The 15,552-nt window shown below is 39.1% G+C and overlaps 1 protein-coding gene across 1 annotated transcript in view; it reads right to left on the reverse strand.

The window, feature by feature from the left end:
* Positions 1-15,552, reverse strand: part of HERC1 (HECT and RLD domain containing E3 ubiquitin protein ligase family member 1) — a 231,092-nt gene that overhangs the window by 22,465 nt on the left and 193,075 nt on the right. The window contains exons 59-64 of the mRNA XM_053596078.1: positions 15,247-15,348; positions 6,774-6,947; positions 5,292-5,585; positions 3,695-3,760; positions 3,412-3,537; positions 2,493-2,631 (exon numbers count right to left, since the gene is read on the reverse strand). Of these exons, the coding sequence (XP_053452053.1) occupies positions 2,493-2,631; positions 3,412-3,537; positions 3,695-3,760; positions 5,292-5,585; positions 6,774-6,947; positions 15,247-15,348 (901 nt within the window). The remainder of the gene's footprint in view (positions 1-2,492; positions 2,632-3,411; positions 3,538-3,694; positions 3,761-5,291; positions 5,586-6,773; positions 6,948-15,246; positions 15,349-15,552) is intronic.

Below are 15,552 nucleotides of genomic sequence, written 5' to 3' on the forward strand. Positions count from 1 at the left end.
TGTTGTTTACAATTGCCACGGAAGTCTTCTTCATAAAATCTTTCTCTAGGCCAACATCTTCAAGAGTTGTTTCTGCACTTTCTTCTAGGATTTTTATCATTTCATGCCTTAGATTTAAATCTTTTATCCATCTTGAATCAATTTTTGTAAGTGGTGAGAGGTATGGATCCAGTTTCAGTCTTTTATATGTGGTTATCCCAGCCCCATTTATTGAATAGGGCTTTTTTTTTTTTTTTTTTGCCAGTGTATGCTTTTGTTTGGTTTATCAAAGATTAGGTGGCTATAAGATGTTAGTTTCATCTCATGATTTTCTATTCAGTTCCAAATGTCTATGTTTCTATTTTTGTGCCAATTCCATGCTGTTTTGATCACTATGGACTTGTAATATAGCCTAAAGTCTGGTAGGGTGATGCCTCTGGCTTTGATTTTATTACTAAAAATTGCCTTGGCTATATGGGTTTTTTTCTGGTTCAATATAAAATGAAGAACTATTTCCCCCAAATCTTCAAAGTATGATGTTGGTATTTTAATGAGGATTGCTTTGGGAAGTACAGACATTTTTTCTTTTTTTTGTAGAGACAGAGTTTCACTTTACTGCCCTCGGTAGAGTGCCGTGGCGTCACACAGCTCACTGCAACCTCCAGTTTCTGGGCTTAGGTGATTCTCTTGCCTCAGCCTCCCAAGTAGCTGGGACTACAGGTGCCTGCCACAACACCTGGCTATTGGAAGTACAGACATTTTAACAATGTTGCTTCTTCCCAGCTACAAACATGGTATGCTCTTCCATTTGTTAATGTCTTCCACTTTTTCTTTTTTTACAGTTTCATAATTCTCTTTGTAGAGGTCTTTCACCTCTTTTGTTAGGTGTATTCCTAGGTATTTCATTTTCTTTGAAGCTACTGTGAAGGGCACCGTGTCTTTGATTAGCTTCTCAACTTGGCTATTATTGGCATATACAAAGGCTACGATTTGTGGACATTTATTTTATATCCTTAGACATTACTATATTTCTTGACATAGGGTAATTTTTTGTTGTTGTTGTTGTTGCAGTTTAGCCAGGGCCGGGTTTGAACCACCACCCTCGGTTATGGGGCCAGCACCCTACCCACTAAGCCATAGGCACCAACCTTTCTTTTTTCCTTTTTGAGACAGAGTCTCAAGCTGTTGCCCTGGGCAGAGGGCCATGGTGTCACAGATCACAGCAACTTCAAACTCTTGGGCTTAAGCAATTCTCTTGCCTCAGCTTCCCAAGTAGCTGGGACTACAGGGGCCCATCACGACACCCAGCTATTTGTTGTTGTTGTTGTTACAATTGTCATTGTTGTTTTAGCTGGCTTGGGCCAGGCTCGAACCCGCAGGCTCGGTGTATGTGCACGGCGTCCTTACCCACTGAGCTACAGGTGCCACCAGACACCGAGTAATTTTTTAAATTTTATTTTAGAGGTGAGGTCTCACTATGTTTCCCAGGCTGATCTCTAACTCTTCGCCTCCTGGATAGCTGGGCTTATAAGAGCAAGCCACCACAAACAGCCCTAAACTGAATCACAAAGAGATCCAGTAGTTTGTACAAGGTCCCAGAGCTAGAGACCAGTAGAACCAGTAGGAATGCAACCCATGTTCCCACCCTCACTGTTGTGCTCCTCATACCTAGATATCAAGGAAAAGAACTTAGAGCTTCTCAGGAATTTATTCTGAACTCGTAGTTCTTTTACTTTAAAACCCTTTCATGTGGGCGGCACCTGTAGCTCAGTGAGTAGGACAGCAGCCCCAAATACCGAGGGTGGCGGGTTCGAACTTGGGCCGGCCAAACTGCAACAACAACAACAACAACAACAACAACATACTCAGGCATTGTGGCGGGTGCCTGCAGTCCCAGCTACTTGGGAGGCTGAGACAGGAGAATTGCCTAAGCCCAAGAGCTGGAGGTTGCTGTGAGCTGTGATGCCACGGCACTCCACCAAAGGTGACAAAGTGAGACTCTGTCTCTTAAAAAAAAAAAAAAATTAAAAAAACCCCTTCATGTTCTCTTTGTAGTCTTTAGAGTCACTAAGAGTACAGCTACGTAACATGTCAGGGGCTCCTATAGTGGTTTCTCCAGAGGTGTTCTTTCTGTAAGTCACACAAAACTCTGACAGATGCCCTTTAAAGTCTTTAGCACATTTGCAAATTTCCATATAAACTGATCTTTAATTTTAATGAAACACATGCATGATTGCTATTGCTTTATATTTTGCCTCATTATAGTTTTGAAATTTTAATGAATTTCTTTACAATCTTCAGTGGGTCTCAAAAATAGTCATTGAATTCTAGCATTGCAAAACAATATAGCTTAAATATAAATTAAGGTTGTATACATGCTTAAGTTAGAATTTAAATAAAAGCAAAAACCCAATATGAGTTTATCTTGTAAAGGTTTGAGAAAAGTTCCAGTACATGCAAACCTACAGTTAGGTTGTAGGTTCTGACAAGCTTTTAATTAAGGAGAATTTTACCTTGTAAGGCTGAAATAACTGTCAGCACATGAAGGTCATCTGAATTTCCTTGTCCTAATCTGCCATAACTTCCTTCTCCACAAGCCAACACTGTGCCATTGGCTTGGATGACAAAGGTACAGTTCTGACCACATATGACCTAGTATAAAAACATACAATTAAATATTTTATTTTTCATTACATAACTTCAACACGTAAACATCTGAAATTATTCTATGTATATTTAGTATACTTAAGATACCTTTATCAATTCAATTATCCTTTAAATAAAGAAGAAGAAGTTATTATAACTTAAGCCCTTAGTTACTATAAAACTGCTTATGCAGGAGATTCATTCGATTATTTAAAATAGTTTAGAACAACAAAATAGTTAAATGAAAGAGAAAAGGTAGCGGGGAAATATTAAAGACTGGGCTAGAAAGAAGGAGAAACTGGAGGGAACATATGTAAGAAAGAGTTGTGCATTCTGGAATTATCTGAGGTAGAGAACAAAAGAGAAAGCAGGGGCCTCGAGAAAGGTTTGGAAATACACAGCACCATGATTTATCAGAACAGGTCAGTGGCGTCAATGAAATCCAGCTAAACATCCTGAGAAGTTTATTGCCCCAAAGACAGAATCACTTATTAGGAGTATTGAAACTTCTATAAATATATATACCAGGCTGGCTCAATGCATCATGATGTTAACTCATTACATTTGGAAGTAAGAAAAGTTTAGAAACTTTTAAACAAAACTTAAGTATGATAAAAACCTAGGGAAGCTTTTATTTAAAAGTTATACAGCATGACTTTTTTTAATGATTCCTCCCAACAGATCATAAAATGGGTAAGTTTCATCCTATATTGCAAATTACTGACAGCAAAGCAATTAGAATTGACAATTCTCAAGTTTCTTCTCCATTTTTACCCTATTAGTTACCTGCTGGGCTTGTGAGAATGAAGGAGCTGCTGCAGGCACCATTACATTTCTTCCAGCTTCTGCCAGCTGTCCATGCCTGCCAGCACCCCACAAGTAGACATCACATTTACCTCCCAGGTGCCAGTCCTAGAAATCACAATCAACTCAAAATTAGATTTATCCATTCATTCAAACAAGCACATACCGAGTACCAACGTGTCCCAGCCTCTATACCAGAGCACAGAGACACAAGCATTTAGAATCAAAACATTCACTGAGAACCACCATCTTCATCTTTACTGACCTCAGGTCTTGAAGTTGCCCAAGACATGATTTGTTCATCCATGCCATTAATCCATTTACTGTTATCCTGGAAGACAAGGGGCACATTAGGATTAGTCCTGCTTAGCCAGGATTTATCTGTAATATTACGAGAAGTCATTTGAGACCAGTTTTATAATTATATGAAACTTGATTTTGTGCATTATCAGTATTTTATTTTATTATAAATGCTTTCGCTCTCACTATTACTACCACTTTGGTGATTCAAAGATAAGCATGAGTTTTCTGAACATCCACAGATACAAGGTCACATACAAGAATCACTTCCTCCCATAAACTCCTGTGTCATGTCACTGTAGAAAAATCACTTCATCTTTCCAGGCTTTAGTTTCCTCAGCTACTAAATGAGAAAGCTGAGCCAAACAGGCTCAGAAGGACATTCCCTGATTAAAATATTCCCTATAGTCACATGCCAAATAACGATATTTTGGTCAACAATAGACCACACTTGTGACAGTGGTCTCATAAGATTATAAAACCATCTTTTTATTATACCTATTCTGTGTTTAAAGACACAAATATTTAAGCATTGTGTGACAATTTCCTATTCAATAAAGTAATATGTTGTATAGGTTATGTGTGTAGAAGTCTGTATCACCTAGGTTTGTGTAAGTATGTTCTATGATGTCTGCACAATGTCAAAATTGCCTAACAGTGCATTTCTCCGAACATATCCCCATTATTAAGCAATGCATTACTGCATTAAGACAATTTAGATAATTTTCCTCAATTCATTTGTCTGTTCTATATTGTATTTATATTTATATAAGTAAAATTTAAGTACCAAAAGGGATTATCAGATCAGGTGCTAGCCTATACTATCTACAAAGACTTTTTTTTTCCTTTTTGAGACAGTCTCACTATGGTGCCCTTGGTAGAGTGCTGTGGCGTCATAGCTCATAGCAACCTCAAACTCTTGGGCTTAAGTGATGCTCTTGCCTTAGCCTCCCAAGTAGCTGGGACTACAGGCCACAACTCCTGGCTATTTGTTATTATTGTTGTTTGGCAGGCCTGGGCCAGGTTCAAACTCGCCAGCCCCGGTGTATGTGGCTGGCACCATAACCACTGTGCTATGGGCGCCAAACCCCTATCTATAAAGACATTTTATCTACATCACAGTTTCTACAGCTAGACACTTGCAAATACAATAAGAAAGAAATCACAATTGGAATGCTCTTCCATATTCTTATTTGATGCTGATTAAAAACATGATTGAAGTGCCTAATAAATTAGAATCTTTATGTAGCATAAACCTGGATGACCTGGAAAATATCTATAAAATATTTACAAATAAAGCACTAAACAGGCAAAGGGAAATGGGAAAATATGAGATTATGTCATTGAGAATGGGTAGGCTTACAAGAGCTCCACAGTTCTCATATTATCAATCTCTGGCACCATAGAGGCCTGCTATCAGACTAAAAGTGACTATCTGAAGGAAAAACATTTTAAGTTTATCTAAACCCACTCAAGATAGTAAATGCATAGTAAGGGTCTGCTATACATCCAACATCCATGATACAATGTCAGCTGTAAATAATAGCTCATATTATATTTACCATTAGGAATACAAGTTCATCCTCTGGAACAGGTTCTAGATCTGGAACAGTAAAAGATTCTGGAAACTGGGCTCCATTGGTCAGGGCTTCAGCAGCTTTAATGGTAGTTGAGAAACATTCTAACCATGCCCACTCATTTGGATTCCAGGATGCAGGGTCAGGGAGACAGTTCTGGTGGTGTGGTGGCACTGGAGGGTTACATAATAGCTCATCTAGATGAAGTCCCACAGCAAGGGAAGCCAGACATTGCATATAGGGGCTATGAACAAGCTGGTCACCACAAACCACATGAGGCTAAAAGAAAATACAAGAATGTTATGCTGAAACTCCATGTAAAAGATTCTAAATTAACCTACTGCATTCTACAAACCTATAATCATTTTCTTGAGTTTACTATTTTTTAATCTTTTTGCTTTAAAATAATTTTAGATTTGCAGAGTTACAGAGATAGTATAGAGAATTTCCATATACCCTTCACCTAACTTTCTCTAACACTGACATCTTACATAATACTGGCACCATTATCAAAACTAAGAAACTAACATGAATACAATATTAATGAAACCACAGACCTTCATTTATTTTTTCCCAGTTTTCTCACTAATATTCACTTTCTATTCCAGGATCCAATCCAAGATATCACATTGCATTTAATGTAGCTTCATTATAGGTTTTTTTTAATTGGAAGGAAAACCCAGATAACTAAACCATGAAGATTTGCTCCCTTTCATATTTCCTCCTTTATCAAGAGGAGCCCTGACAGTCATCAAAGGAAAATTCTCCCTTCTTCCATACCATTCCCTAGTCATGGTAAAGCAACTCTGTGAGAGACTGAGTGATTCAGAAAAGAAAACCAGGGCAAATACATCAGTGAAATTAACTGGGTGTGCTAACAGTTGATTATATTAATGTAACTTGGCAAAGAAAAAAGGAGGAGGAAAAAAACACTCCAAAGAACTTTACCTAGGGGCAGTACATTGTGACTACGGAGGGATGGCAGATAGGCTTTTAGAATCACTGCCTGGACAAGTCCAAATTCTACAATTCCTTATTCCAGTATTTAATTACTCTACTCAGTTCAATGTAGCTCTTCCACTAGACTTTCCATAAAGATTGACCTAGTAAGTGAAGAGGATGTTCACTCTGGTACCCATATCCATCCCCACTCCCCAACTTTGGGATGGCAAAGCCACACAAAAACAGATACATGACTCAGAAAGGGGAAGATGATACTCTGAGGCATAGGTATTTTAAGAAGTTTTGGAGTGACTAATCCAAAAAAGAATGATATAAATTTTTTTAATCTGGTGAAAACAAAGTAATAACAGGCTTAGGATAAGTGTTTTAGGCATGATATCTTCATTTGATTCTGCCCAAATAGCCCCACATATTTTCCTCAGCCTTCATAACCGTAAGGGATAAATTCAAGTTACAAAGCACCAGGTCTCTGTGGGATCTTGAGGAGTAAGTGTAATGAACTACCTTTTCATAGGCATACTGCTCCTGAAGCATCATAGGCAACCGCTCCAGAAATGCTCTCATGCAGGGAGCCATGTTCAATCCCAGAACACCTTGTTGTTTCAGTGCTGTTCTACAGGTTGCTAAAACGTGATTGGCAGCAGCCCATTCTGCCGTACAATTCACAACCAAGACATCCTGGTTGAAAATAAATTATACCACATGAATTTGTTTAAATAAAAGATAATGTATCATCATTCAATTTGAGAAATTTCTTGTAGTAATTGTATTAAACATTTTTGTCTTTTGCACATCATATACCCCAAAACTCTGTATTTTTAATGCCTATGGAACTTTAAAGCATCCTAAATTTTGACTAAGTAAAAATGAATAAGAATCACAAAATTTATGAAAAATCTTGAATTAGCTCATTCTTTTTAAGAAAATCATGTCAATTATTAGCTATTTCACAGGACTTGTAGGATAAGGTATCTAATATACTTCAAAAGTCTAGAGGAATATAGCTGCAAAAGAGGCAGCACTTTGGCTTATTCTACATAGGCCACTTCTGCCTTCAGTAGGACTACATGCAGGTTTATAGCTTATTTTAACATCACTTAACCACACAAAATGTAAATCAAAGTGGCACATGGCTCTACTGTAAAACATAATGTCATATCTTAGAGTTACTTCATAAGCAGGGCAGTTAAGCGATAGGGTTTCACTTTATCATCCAGCTGGAAATACAGTGGTACCATCTTAACTCACTACAGCCTCAAACTCCTGGGCTCAAGAGATCTTCCTGCCTCTGCTTCCCAAGTAGCTGTAGGACTACAGGTGCATGTCATCATTCCTGGCTAACTTTTTAACTTTTTGCAGAGATGAGGTGTCTTGCTATATTGCCCAGGCTAGTCTCAAACACCTAGCCTCACATAATCATCCTGCCTCAGTCTTCTAAAGTGCTAGGATAACATTAGCCACCACATCTAGCCTAAAATATTAAATTTGAAAGCCAAGATAAATTATGTATACTTAAGTGAAACGTCTTTGTAATAGCTTTTTTTGAGGAATATTCTGAGATAGCTTAGTGCTACATCAAAACTCAGGGCAGAAAGTCAAAATCTACTTTGTAACTTTCCACACAGAAATGAAATTACTTGACCTCAGATGTTGGAGAGGCAGTAAAAGAGTATCATCCAGAGAGGCTCCCGTCCAGAAGGAGAGTTAAAGGACAGAAATTTAGCAAGTAACCTGGTGGATTAGAGCCGCACCAAGAGAGAAGGTTGAAGAACGCACATCAACCACGCTGAGGTGAGCTGCGACCCCAAGGATAAAAACAAAAGGTACAAAATCCATCACCAAGCAGACGGGAGTCCCCTCCCCCATGAGAACAGCTCAGAGTGCCCCACAAACAAATGAGCAGAGTTCAAAGGTCCCTCCACTACACTCCACAGGAGAGACCCTATAAAAACTGGACCTACCTCCCCTACTAGGGTGCCACTGCATTCTCTTGCCAGGCATAAAACTGTATAAAACTGTATATATTCTCTACCTGCAACTCTGAGCTCCCAGCACTCCCCTCCACTCTCACTCTGAGGTCCGGAGGCCTGTCCCCCAGGAGTCCAGATTCCTGGGTGATTTCTCGAGGGGTGTGGACAGGGCTTAAACAGCATCTGGTCAGTGCTGACTCTGGGGCACGGGAGTGAGGAGAGGATGGTCGGCTGAGAGGGAACAACACTGGAGCAGCGGTGCCCCGAGGCGCAGAACAGCAGCTGTCTTTTGGCAACAATAGGGCTCACTCCCGGATATTCAGAAGCCACACCACCTGTCTCCCTGGGCAACCAGAGGAGGCCGGGCATCTACTCAGGTGGCAACCACCACGGAACCGATCTGGGACAGAAACGCAGGCCCCATGAGTAAAGGGTTTGCCTGAGGCGGTACCAGCCTGGGTGGAGCGCGGGGACTAGAAATGCATGCGCACAGCCGGGAAGTTCCCAGGGCGGGGCTGACCCAGAGGACCGCTTTACTGAGCCTAAGATGCACTCGGCCCTCAGGGGACTGTCAGCCTATACACAAAGGAAGACAGGAGGCTAGAACTGACAGGTAACCGAATACAAACCTGCAGGAGCAAGGATAGGGCCTGAGGCACAGGATCTGGGAACTCAAAACAGCTTCTCTTCTGCAGGGGAATTTAGCAGGGACAGAAACAAATTCCCGCAAAGTTGTTCTGTTCTGTTCTGTCAGTAACATCAATCAGGGGCAGGGCTGGAACTGAGTGAACACCCCCTAGCCTCCATCAAGTGCCCGAGGTTGTCAGGGCTCACCTCCCGCTGCTAGATAGAGGCAGAGTGCAGCGGCATGGCTGAGCAGAAATAGATTTCCTTGTGATTCCTTGTGATTCAGGCAGGTGCAAACCCCTGGAGTATCTATTCACTACAGGCAACTGGGTGAAAGCCCTGTGGGACTATCAGTGACTGGGTGTGACAGAGGTGCAAGGTGGGGAAGAAGGCATCAACCTTCCCAGACTGATCTATTTGCTGGGTGGGTCCTCCTGACTCCACGGAGCACTGGCGCAAGCCATATCAGAGTAGTCACCAGACCCCTGCGATTCAGTTGCCAGAGACCTTTTAATTAAACTCTCCCACCTGAGACAGGTGCTGACTGAGACAATTGATTTGGACATTTTGAACTCAGCCAATCACCCAAGGACTATTCAGGTGGTGCCCTGGGTGTGTGGTTGTAGGAAGGTTTGATCTTCTTTTTCCAATTGTTGCCTGTAGGGGGCAGGGTGACTTAATTGCTGGTATTTCTCCACAGCTGAGACTTCAACCCAGAGTAACTGTTTCACTAGAGTCCAACTGAAACCAGCTGAAAACAAGGCAGAACCACTTAGCCCCACCACACCAAACAGGTCCCCAGTTTCTCAGCCATAGCACTGTACAGGTCCTCGACAAAGCTCCAGGGGAAAAATCAAACGGTGTAAAACATTCATGGGGCGGAATCAGCAGAAAAACTCTGGTAACATGAATAACCAAAATAGATCAACCCCCCCAAGGAAAGATATGGCAGATGTAACTGAAGATCCCATTCATAAACAGCTGGCCGAAATGTCAGTAATCGAATTCAGAATTTGGATTGCAAACAAGATTAACAAAATGGAGGAAAATTTGGAATTAGAAATTTGAGTAGCAATTCAAAAGTTGGAATTAGAAATTCGAGGACAAATTCAAAGGTTGTCTCAAGAATTTAACGAATTTAAAGACAAAACCACCAAAGATTTTGACACACGGAAGCAAGAATTTGCAGCCCTCAAAGATCTGAAAGATACAGTAGAATCCCTCAGTAACAGAGTGGAGCAAGCAGAAGAAAGGATTTCTGACATTGAAGACCAAGCCCTTGAACGCTCCCAAACTCTCAAAGAGGAAGAGAAATGGAGAGCAAAAACGGATCATTCTCTAAGAGCTCTGGGATAATTCAAAGAAGGCTTCATTGGAATCCCTGAAAGTGATGAAGTGGCCTCGCAAGGCACATAGGCCCTTCTCCATGAAACTATGAAAGAGAATTTTCCAGACATGCCAAGAGATTCTGAAATTCAGATATCAGACAGTTTCAGAACCCAAGCACGACTCAATCCCAATAAGACATCCCCCAGGCGTATCATAATTAACTTCACTAAAGTTAATATGAAGGAGAAAATTCTGAAAGCAGCCAGACGTAAGAAATCCATTACCTACAAAGGGCAGAATATTAGAATGACTGCAGATCTCTCTGCTGAAACTTTTCAAGCCACAAGAGAGTGGTCATCGACTTTTACTCTCCTAAAGCAAAATAACTTTCAACCCCGGATCCTGTATCCAGCTAAACTGAGTTTCATTTATGATGGAGAAATTAAATATTTTAATGACATTCATATGTTGAAGAAATTTGCCATAACCAAACCAGCTCTTCAGGATATTCTCAGACCTATCCTCCATAATGACCATCCCAATGCTCTACCACAAAAGTAAACTCACTCAGAAACTTTTGATCAAACTCCAACTTCCACGGTGGCGAAAGGATTAAAAATGTCCACTGCACTTTCAAAACACTCAATACCCAAAATTTTACCAGACTTATCAATATTCTCCATTAATGTGAACGGCTTAAACTGTCCTCTAAAGAGGCACACGTTAGCTGACTGGATACAAAAACTCAGGCCAGATATTTGCTGCATACAAGAGTCACATCTTACCTTAAAAGATAAATATAGACTCAGGGTGAAAGGATGGTCATCCATATTTCAGGCAAATGGTAATCAGAAAAAAGCAGGTGTTGCAATTTTATTTGCACATATAATAGGCTTTAAATCAACAAAAGTAAGGAAGGATAAGAATGGTCACTTCATATTTGTTAAGGGTAATATTCAATATGATGAGATTTCAATTATTAATATCTATGCACCCAACCAGAATGCACCTCAATTTATAAGAGAAACCCTAAAAGACATGAGCAACTTGATTTCCTCCAGCTCCATAATAGTTTGAGATTTCAACACTCCTTTGGCAGTGTTAGATAGATCCTCCAATAAGAAGCTGAGCAAAGAAATTTTAGATTTAAACCTAACCATCCAACATTTGGATTTAGCAGACATCTACAGAACATTTCATCCCAACAAAACTGAATACACATACTTCTCATCAGCCCACAGAACATACTCCAAAATCGATCACATCTTAGGTCACAAGTCTAACCTCACTAAATTTAAAGGAATAGAAATTATTCCTTGCATCCTCTCAGACCACCATGGAATAAAAGTTGAACTCAGTAACAACAGGAATCTGCATACACATACAAAAACATGGAAGTTAAATAACCTTATGCTGAATGATAGCAGGGTCAGAGATGAGATTAAGAAGGAAATTGCCAAATTTCTGGAAAAAAACAACAATGAAGACTCATTATCAGAACCTCTGGGATGCCGCAAAGGCAGTCCTAAGAGGGAAATTTATAGCACTGCATGCCTTCCTCAAGAGAACAGGAAGAGAGGAAGTTAACAACTTACTGGGACATCTCAAGCAACTGGAAAAGGAAGAACATTCCAACCCCAAACCCAGTAGAAGAAAAGAATTAAAGGAAATTGAAAACAAAAGAATTATACAACAGATCAATAAATCAAAAAGCTGGTTTTTTGAAAAGGTCAATAAAATAGATAAACCTTTGGCTAACCTAACCAGGAAAAAAAGAGTAAAATCTCTAATCTCATCAATGAGAAATGACAAAAGATGAAATAACAACAGACTCCTCAGAAATTCAAAAAATCCTTGATGAATATTACAAAAAATTTTATTCTCAGAAATATGAAAATCTGAAGGAAATTGACCAATACTTGGAAGCACATCACCTTCCAAGACTTAGCCAGAATCAAGTGAAAATGTTGAACAGGCCCATATCAAGTTCTGAAATAGCATCAACCATACAAAACCTTCCTAAAAAGAAAAGCCCGGGACCAGATGGCTTCACGTCAGAATTCTACCAAACCTTTAAGGAGGAATTAGTACCTCTATTACTCAACCTGTTCCAAAATGTAAAAAAAGAAAGAAGACTACCCAACACGTTCTGTGAAGCAAACATCACCCTGATCCCCAAACCAGGAAAAGACCCAACAAGAAAAGAAAATTATAGGCCAATATCACAAATGAATATAGACGCAAAAATATTCAACAAGATCCTAACAAACAGAATCCAGCAACACATCAAACAAATTATACATCATGACCAAGTCAGTTTTATCCCAGGGTCTCAAGGCTGGTTCAATATATATAAATCTATAAGTATAATTCAGCACATAAACAAATTAAAAAACAAAGACCATATGATTCTCTCAACTGATGCAGAAAAAGCTTTTGATAATATCCAGCATCCCTTCATGATCAGAACACTTAAGAAAATTGGTATAGAAGGGACATTTCTTAAACTGATAGAGGCCATCTACAGCAAACCCACAGCCAATATCGTATTGAATGGAGTTAAATTGAAATCATTTCCACTCAGATCTGGAATCAGACAAGGCTGCCCATTGTCTCCACTGCTTTTAAACATTGTAATGGAAGTTTTAGCCACCACAATTAGCGAAGAAAAGGCGATCAAGGGTATCCACATAGGGTCAGAAGAGATCAAACTTTCGCTCTTCGCAGATGATATGATTGTATATCTGGAAAACACCAGGGATTCTACTACAAAACTCTTAGAAGTGATCAATGAATATAGAAGCTTCTCAGGTTACAAAATCAACATTCATAAATCTGTAGCCTTTATATATACCAACAATAGTCAAGCTGAAAAAACAGTTAAGGACTCTATTCCATTCACAGTAGTGCCAAAGAAGATGAAATATTTGGGAGTTTATCTAACAAAGGACGTGAAAGATCTCTATAAAGAGAACTATGAAACTCTAAGAAAAGAAATAGCTGAAAATGTTACCAAATGGAAAAACATACCATGCTCATGGCTGGGAAGAATCAACATTGTTAAAATGTCCATACTACCCAAAGCAATATACAATTTTAATGCAATCCCTATTAAAGCTCCACTGTCATACTTTAAAGATCTTGAAAAAATAATATTTCATATGGAATCAGAAAACACCTTGAATAGTCAAGACATTCCTCAGAAATAAAAACAAAGCAGGAGGAATCATGCTACCAGACCTCAGACTATACTATAAATCAATAGTGATCAAAACAGTGTGGTACTGGCACAAAAACAGAGAAGTAGATATCTGGAACAGAATAGAGAACCAAGAGATGAATCCAGCTACTTACCGTTATTTGATCTTTGACAAGCCAATTAAAAGCATTCAGTAGGGAAAAGATTCCCTATTTAACAAATGGTGCTGGGTGAACTGGCTGGCAATCTGTAGAAGACTGAAACTGGACCCATACCTTTCACCATTAACTAAGATAGACTCTCATTGGATTAAAGATTTAAACTTAAGACACAAAACTATAAAAATACTAGAAGAGAGTGCAGGGAAAACTCTTGAAGAAATCGATCTGGGCGAGTATTTTTTGAGGAGGACCCCCGGGCAATCGAAGCAGCTTCAAAAATACACTACTGGGACCTGATCAAACTAAAAAGCTTCTGCACAGCCAAGAACACAGTAAGTAAAGCAAGCAAACAGCCATCAGAATGGGAGAAGATATTTGCAGGTTATGTTTCCAACAAAGGTTTAATAACGAGAATCCACAGAGAACTCAAACGTATAAGCAAGAAAAGAACAAGTGATCCCATCACAGGCTGGGCAAGGGACTTGAAGAGAAACTTCTCTGAAGAAGACAGGCGCACGGCCTACAGACATATGAAAAAATGCTCATCATCTTTAATCATCAGAGAAATGCAAATCAAAACTACTTTGAGATATCATCTAACTCCAGTAAGATTAGCCCATATCACAAAATCCCAAGACCAGAGATGTTGGCGTGGATGTGGAGAAAAGGAAACACTTCTACACTGCTGGTGGGAATGCAAATTAATACATTCCTTTTGGAAAGATGTTTGGAGAACACTTAGAGATCTAAAAATAGATCTGCCATTCAATCCTATAATTCCTCTACTAGGCATATACCCAGAAGACCAAAAATCACATCATAACAAAGATATTTGTACCAGAATGGTTATTGCAGCCTAATTCATAATTGCTAATTCATGGAAAAAGCCCAAGTGCCCATCGATCCACGAATGGATTAATAAATTGTGGTGTATGTTCACCATGGAATATTATGCAGCCTTAAAGAAAGATGGAGACTTTACCTCTTTCATGTTTACATGGATGGAGCTGGAACATATTCTTCTTAGTAAAGTATCTCAAGAATGGAAGAAAAAGTATCCAATGTACTTGGCCCTACTATGAAACTAATTTATGGCTTTCACATGAAAGCTATAACCCAGTTATAACCTAAGAATAGGGGGAAGGGGGAGAGGGAGGAGAGGGAGGTGGGAGGTGGACAGAGGGAGGGTGATTGGTGGGATTACACCTGCGGTGCATCTTACAAGGGTATATGTGAAACTTAGTAAATGTAGAATGTAAATGTCTTAACATAATGTCTTTTCTTATGCCTTCCTGGCATAAGAAAATGCCAGGAAGGCTATGTTAACCAGTGTGATGAAAATGTGTCAAATGGTCTATAAAACCAGTGTATGGTGCCCCATGATTACATTAATGTACACAGCTATGATTTAATAAAAAAAAGAAAAGAAAAGAAAAAATGAAATTACTCAATACTTAAGCACTTTCACCAAAGTAAGGTGTACAGTAAAAATAAAAAGTGCTAGACTATAAATGAGGATATCTGGGTTCTAATTCTCCTTCTGCCACTAAATGTTACAAATTATCTTAAAAAAGTAATAATCCCTCTTGCTATCAAGTTTCTTCTCCATAAAATAAAGTGTTTAGACTATGATATCTAAAGTTCCTTATAGACTTATGCTCTATTATGATTTGATATAACCATAATATTACCTTTGATCTATTTGAGCAAGCAGCTACCCCAACTTCTGGAATCCACACTGTGGTCTGAATAGCTCCAGAACCTATCACAACAGTTTGCAAGACAGAGCCATCCTAAAATGAGATATAATTATCAAAGCTCATTACTTAACTTTAGGCATCATTGACATTTAAATTTATACGACACAATCACAAAAACATATTCTAAAATTTATACTTCAGTAAATTCAGCAATGTCCAATTGTATACCCTCTACCCAATTTTCTAGGCCCAGATGACTTTAAAAATACTTTTTTTCCTTAAGAAAAATTAAACGGT

The sequence above is a fragment of the Nycticebus coucang genome, chromosome 6, assembly GCF_027406575.1.
Source record: "Nycticebus coucang isolate mNycCou1 chromosome 6, mNycCou1.pri, whole genome shotgun sequence".
Classification (NCBI taxonomy): Eukaryota; Metazoa; Chordata; class Mammalia; order Primates; family Lorisidae; genus Nycticebus; species Nycticebus coucang.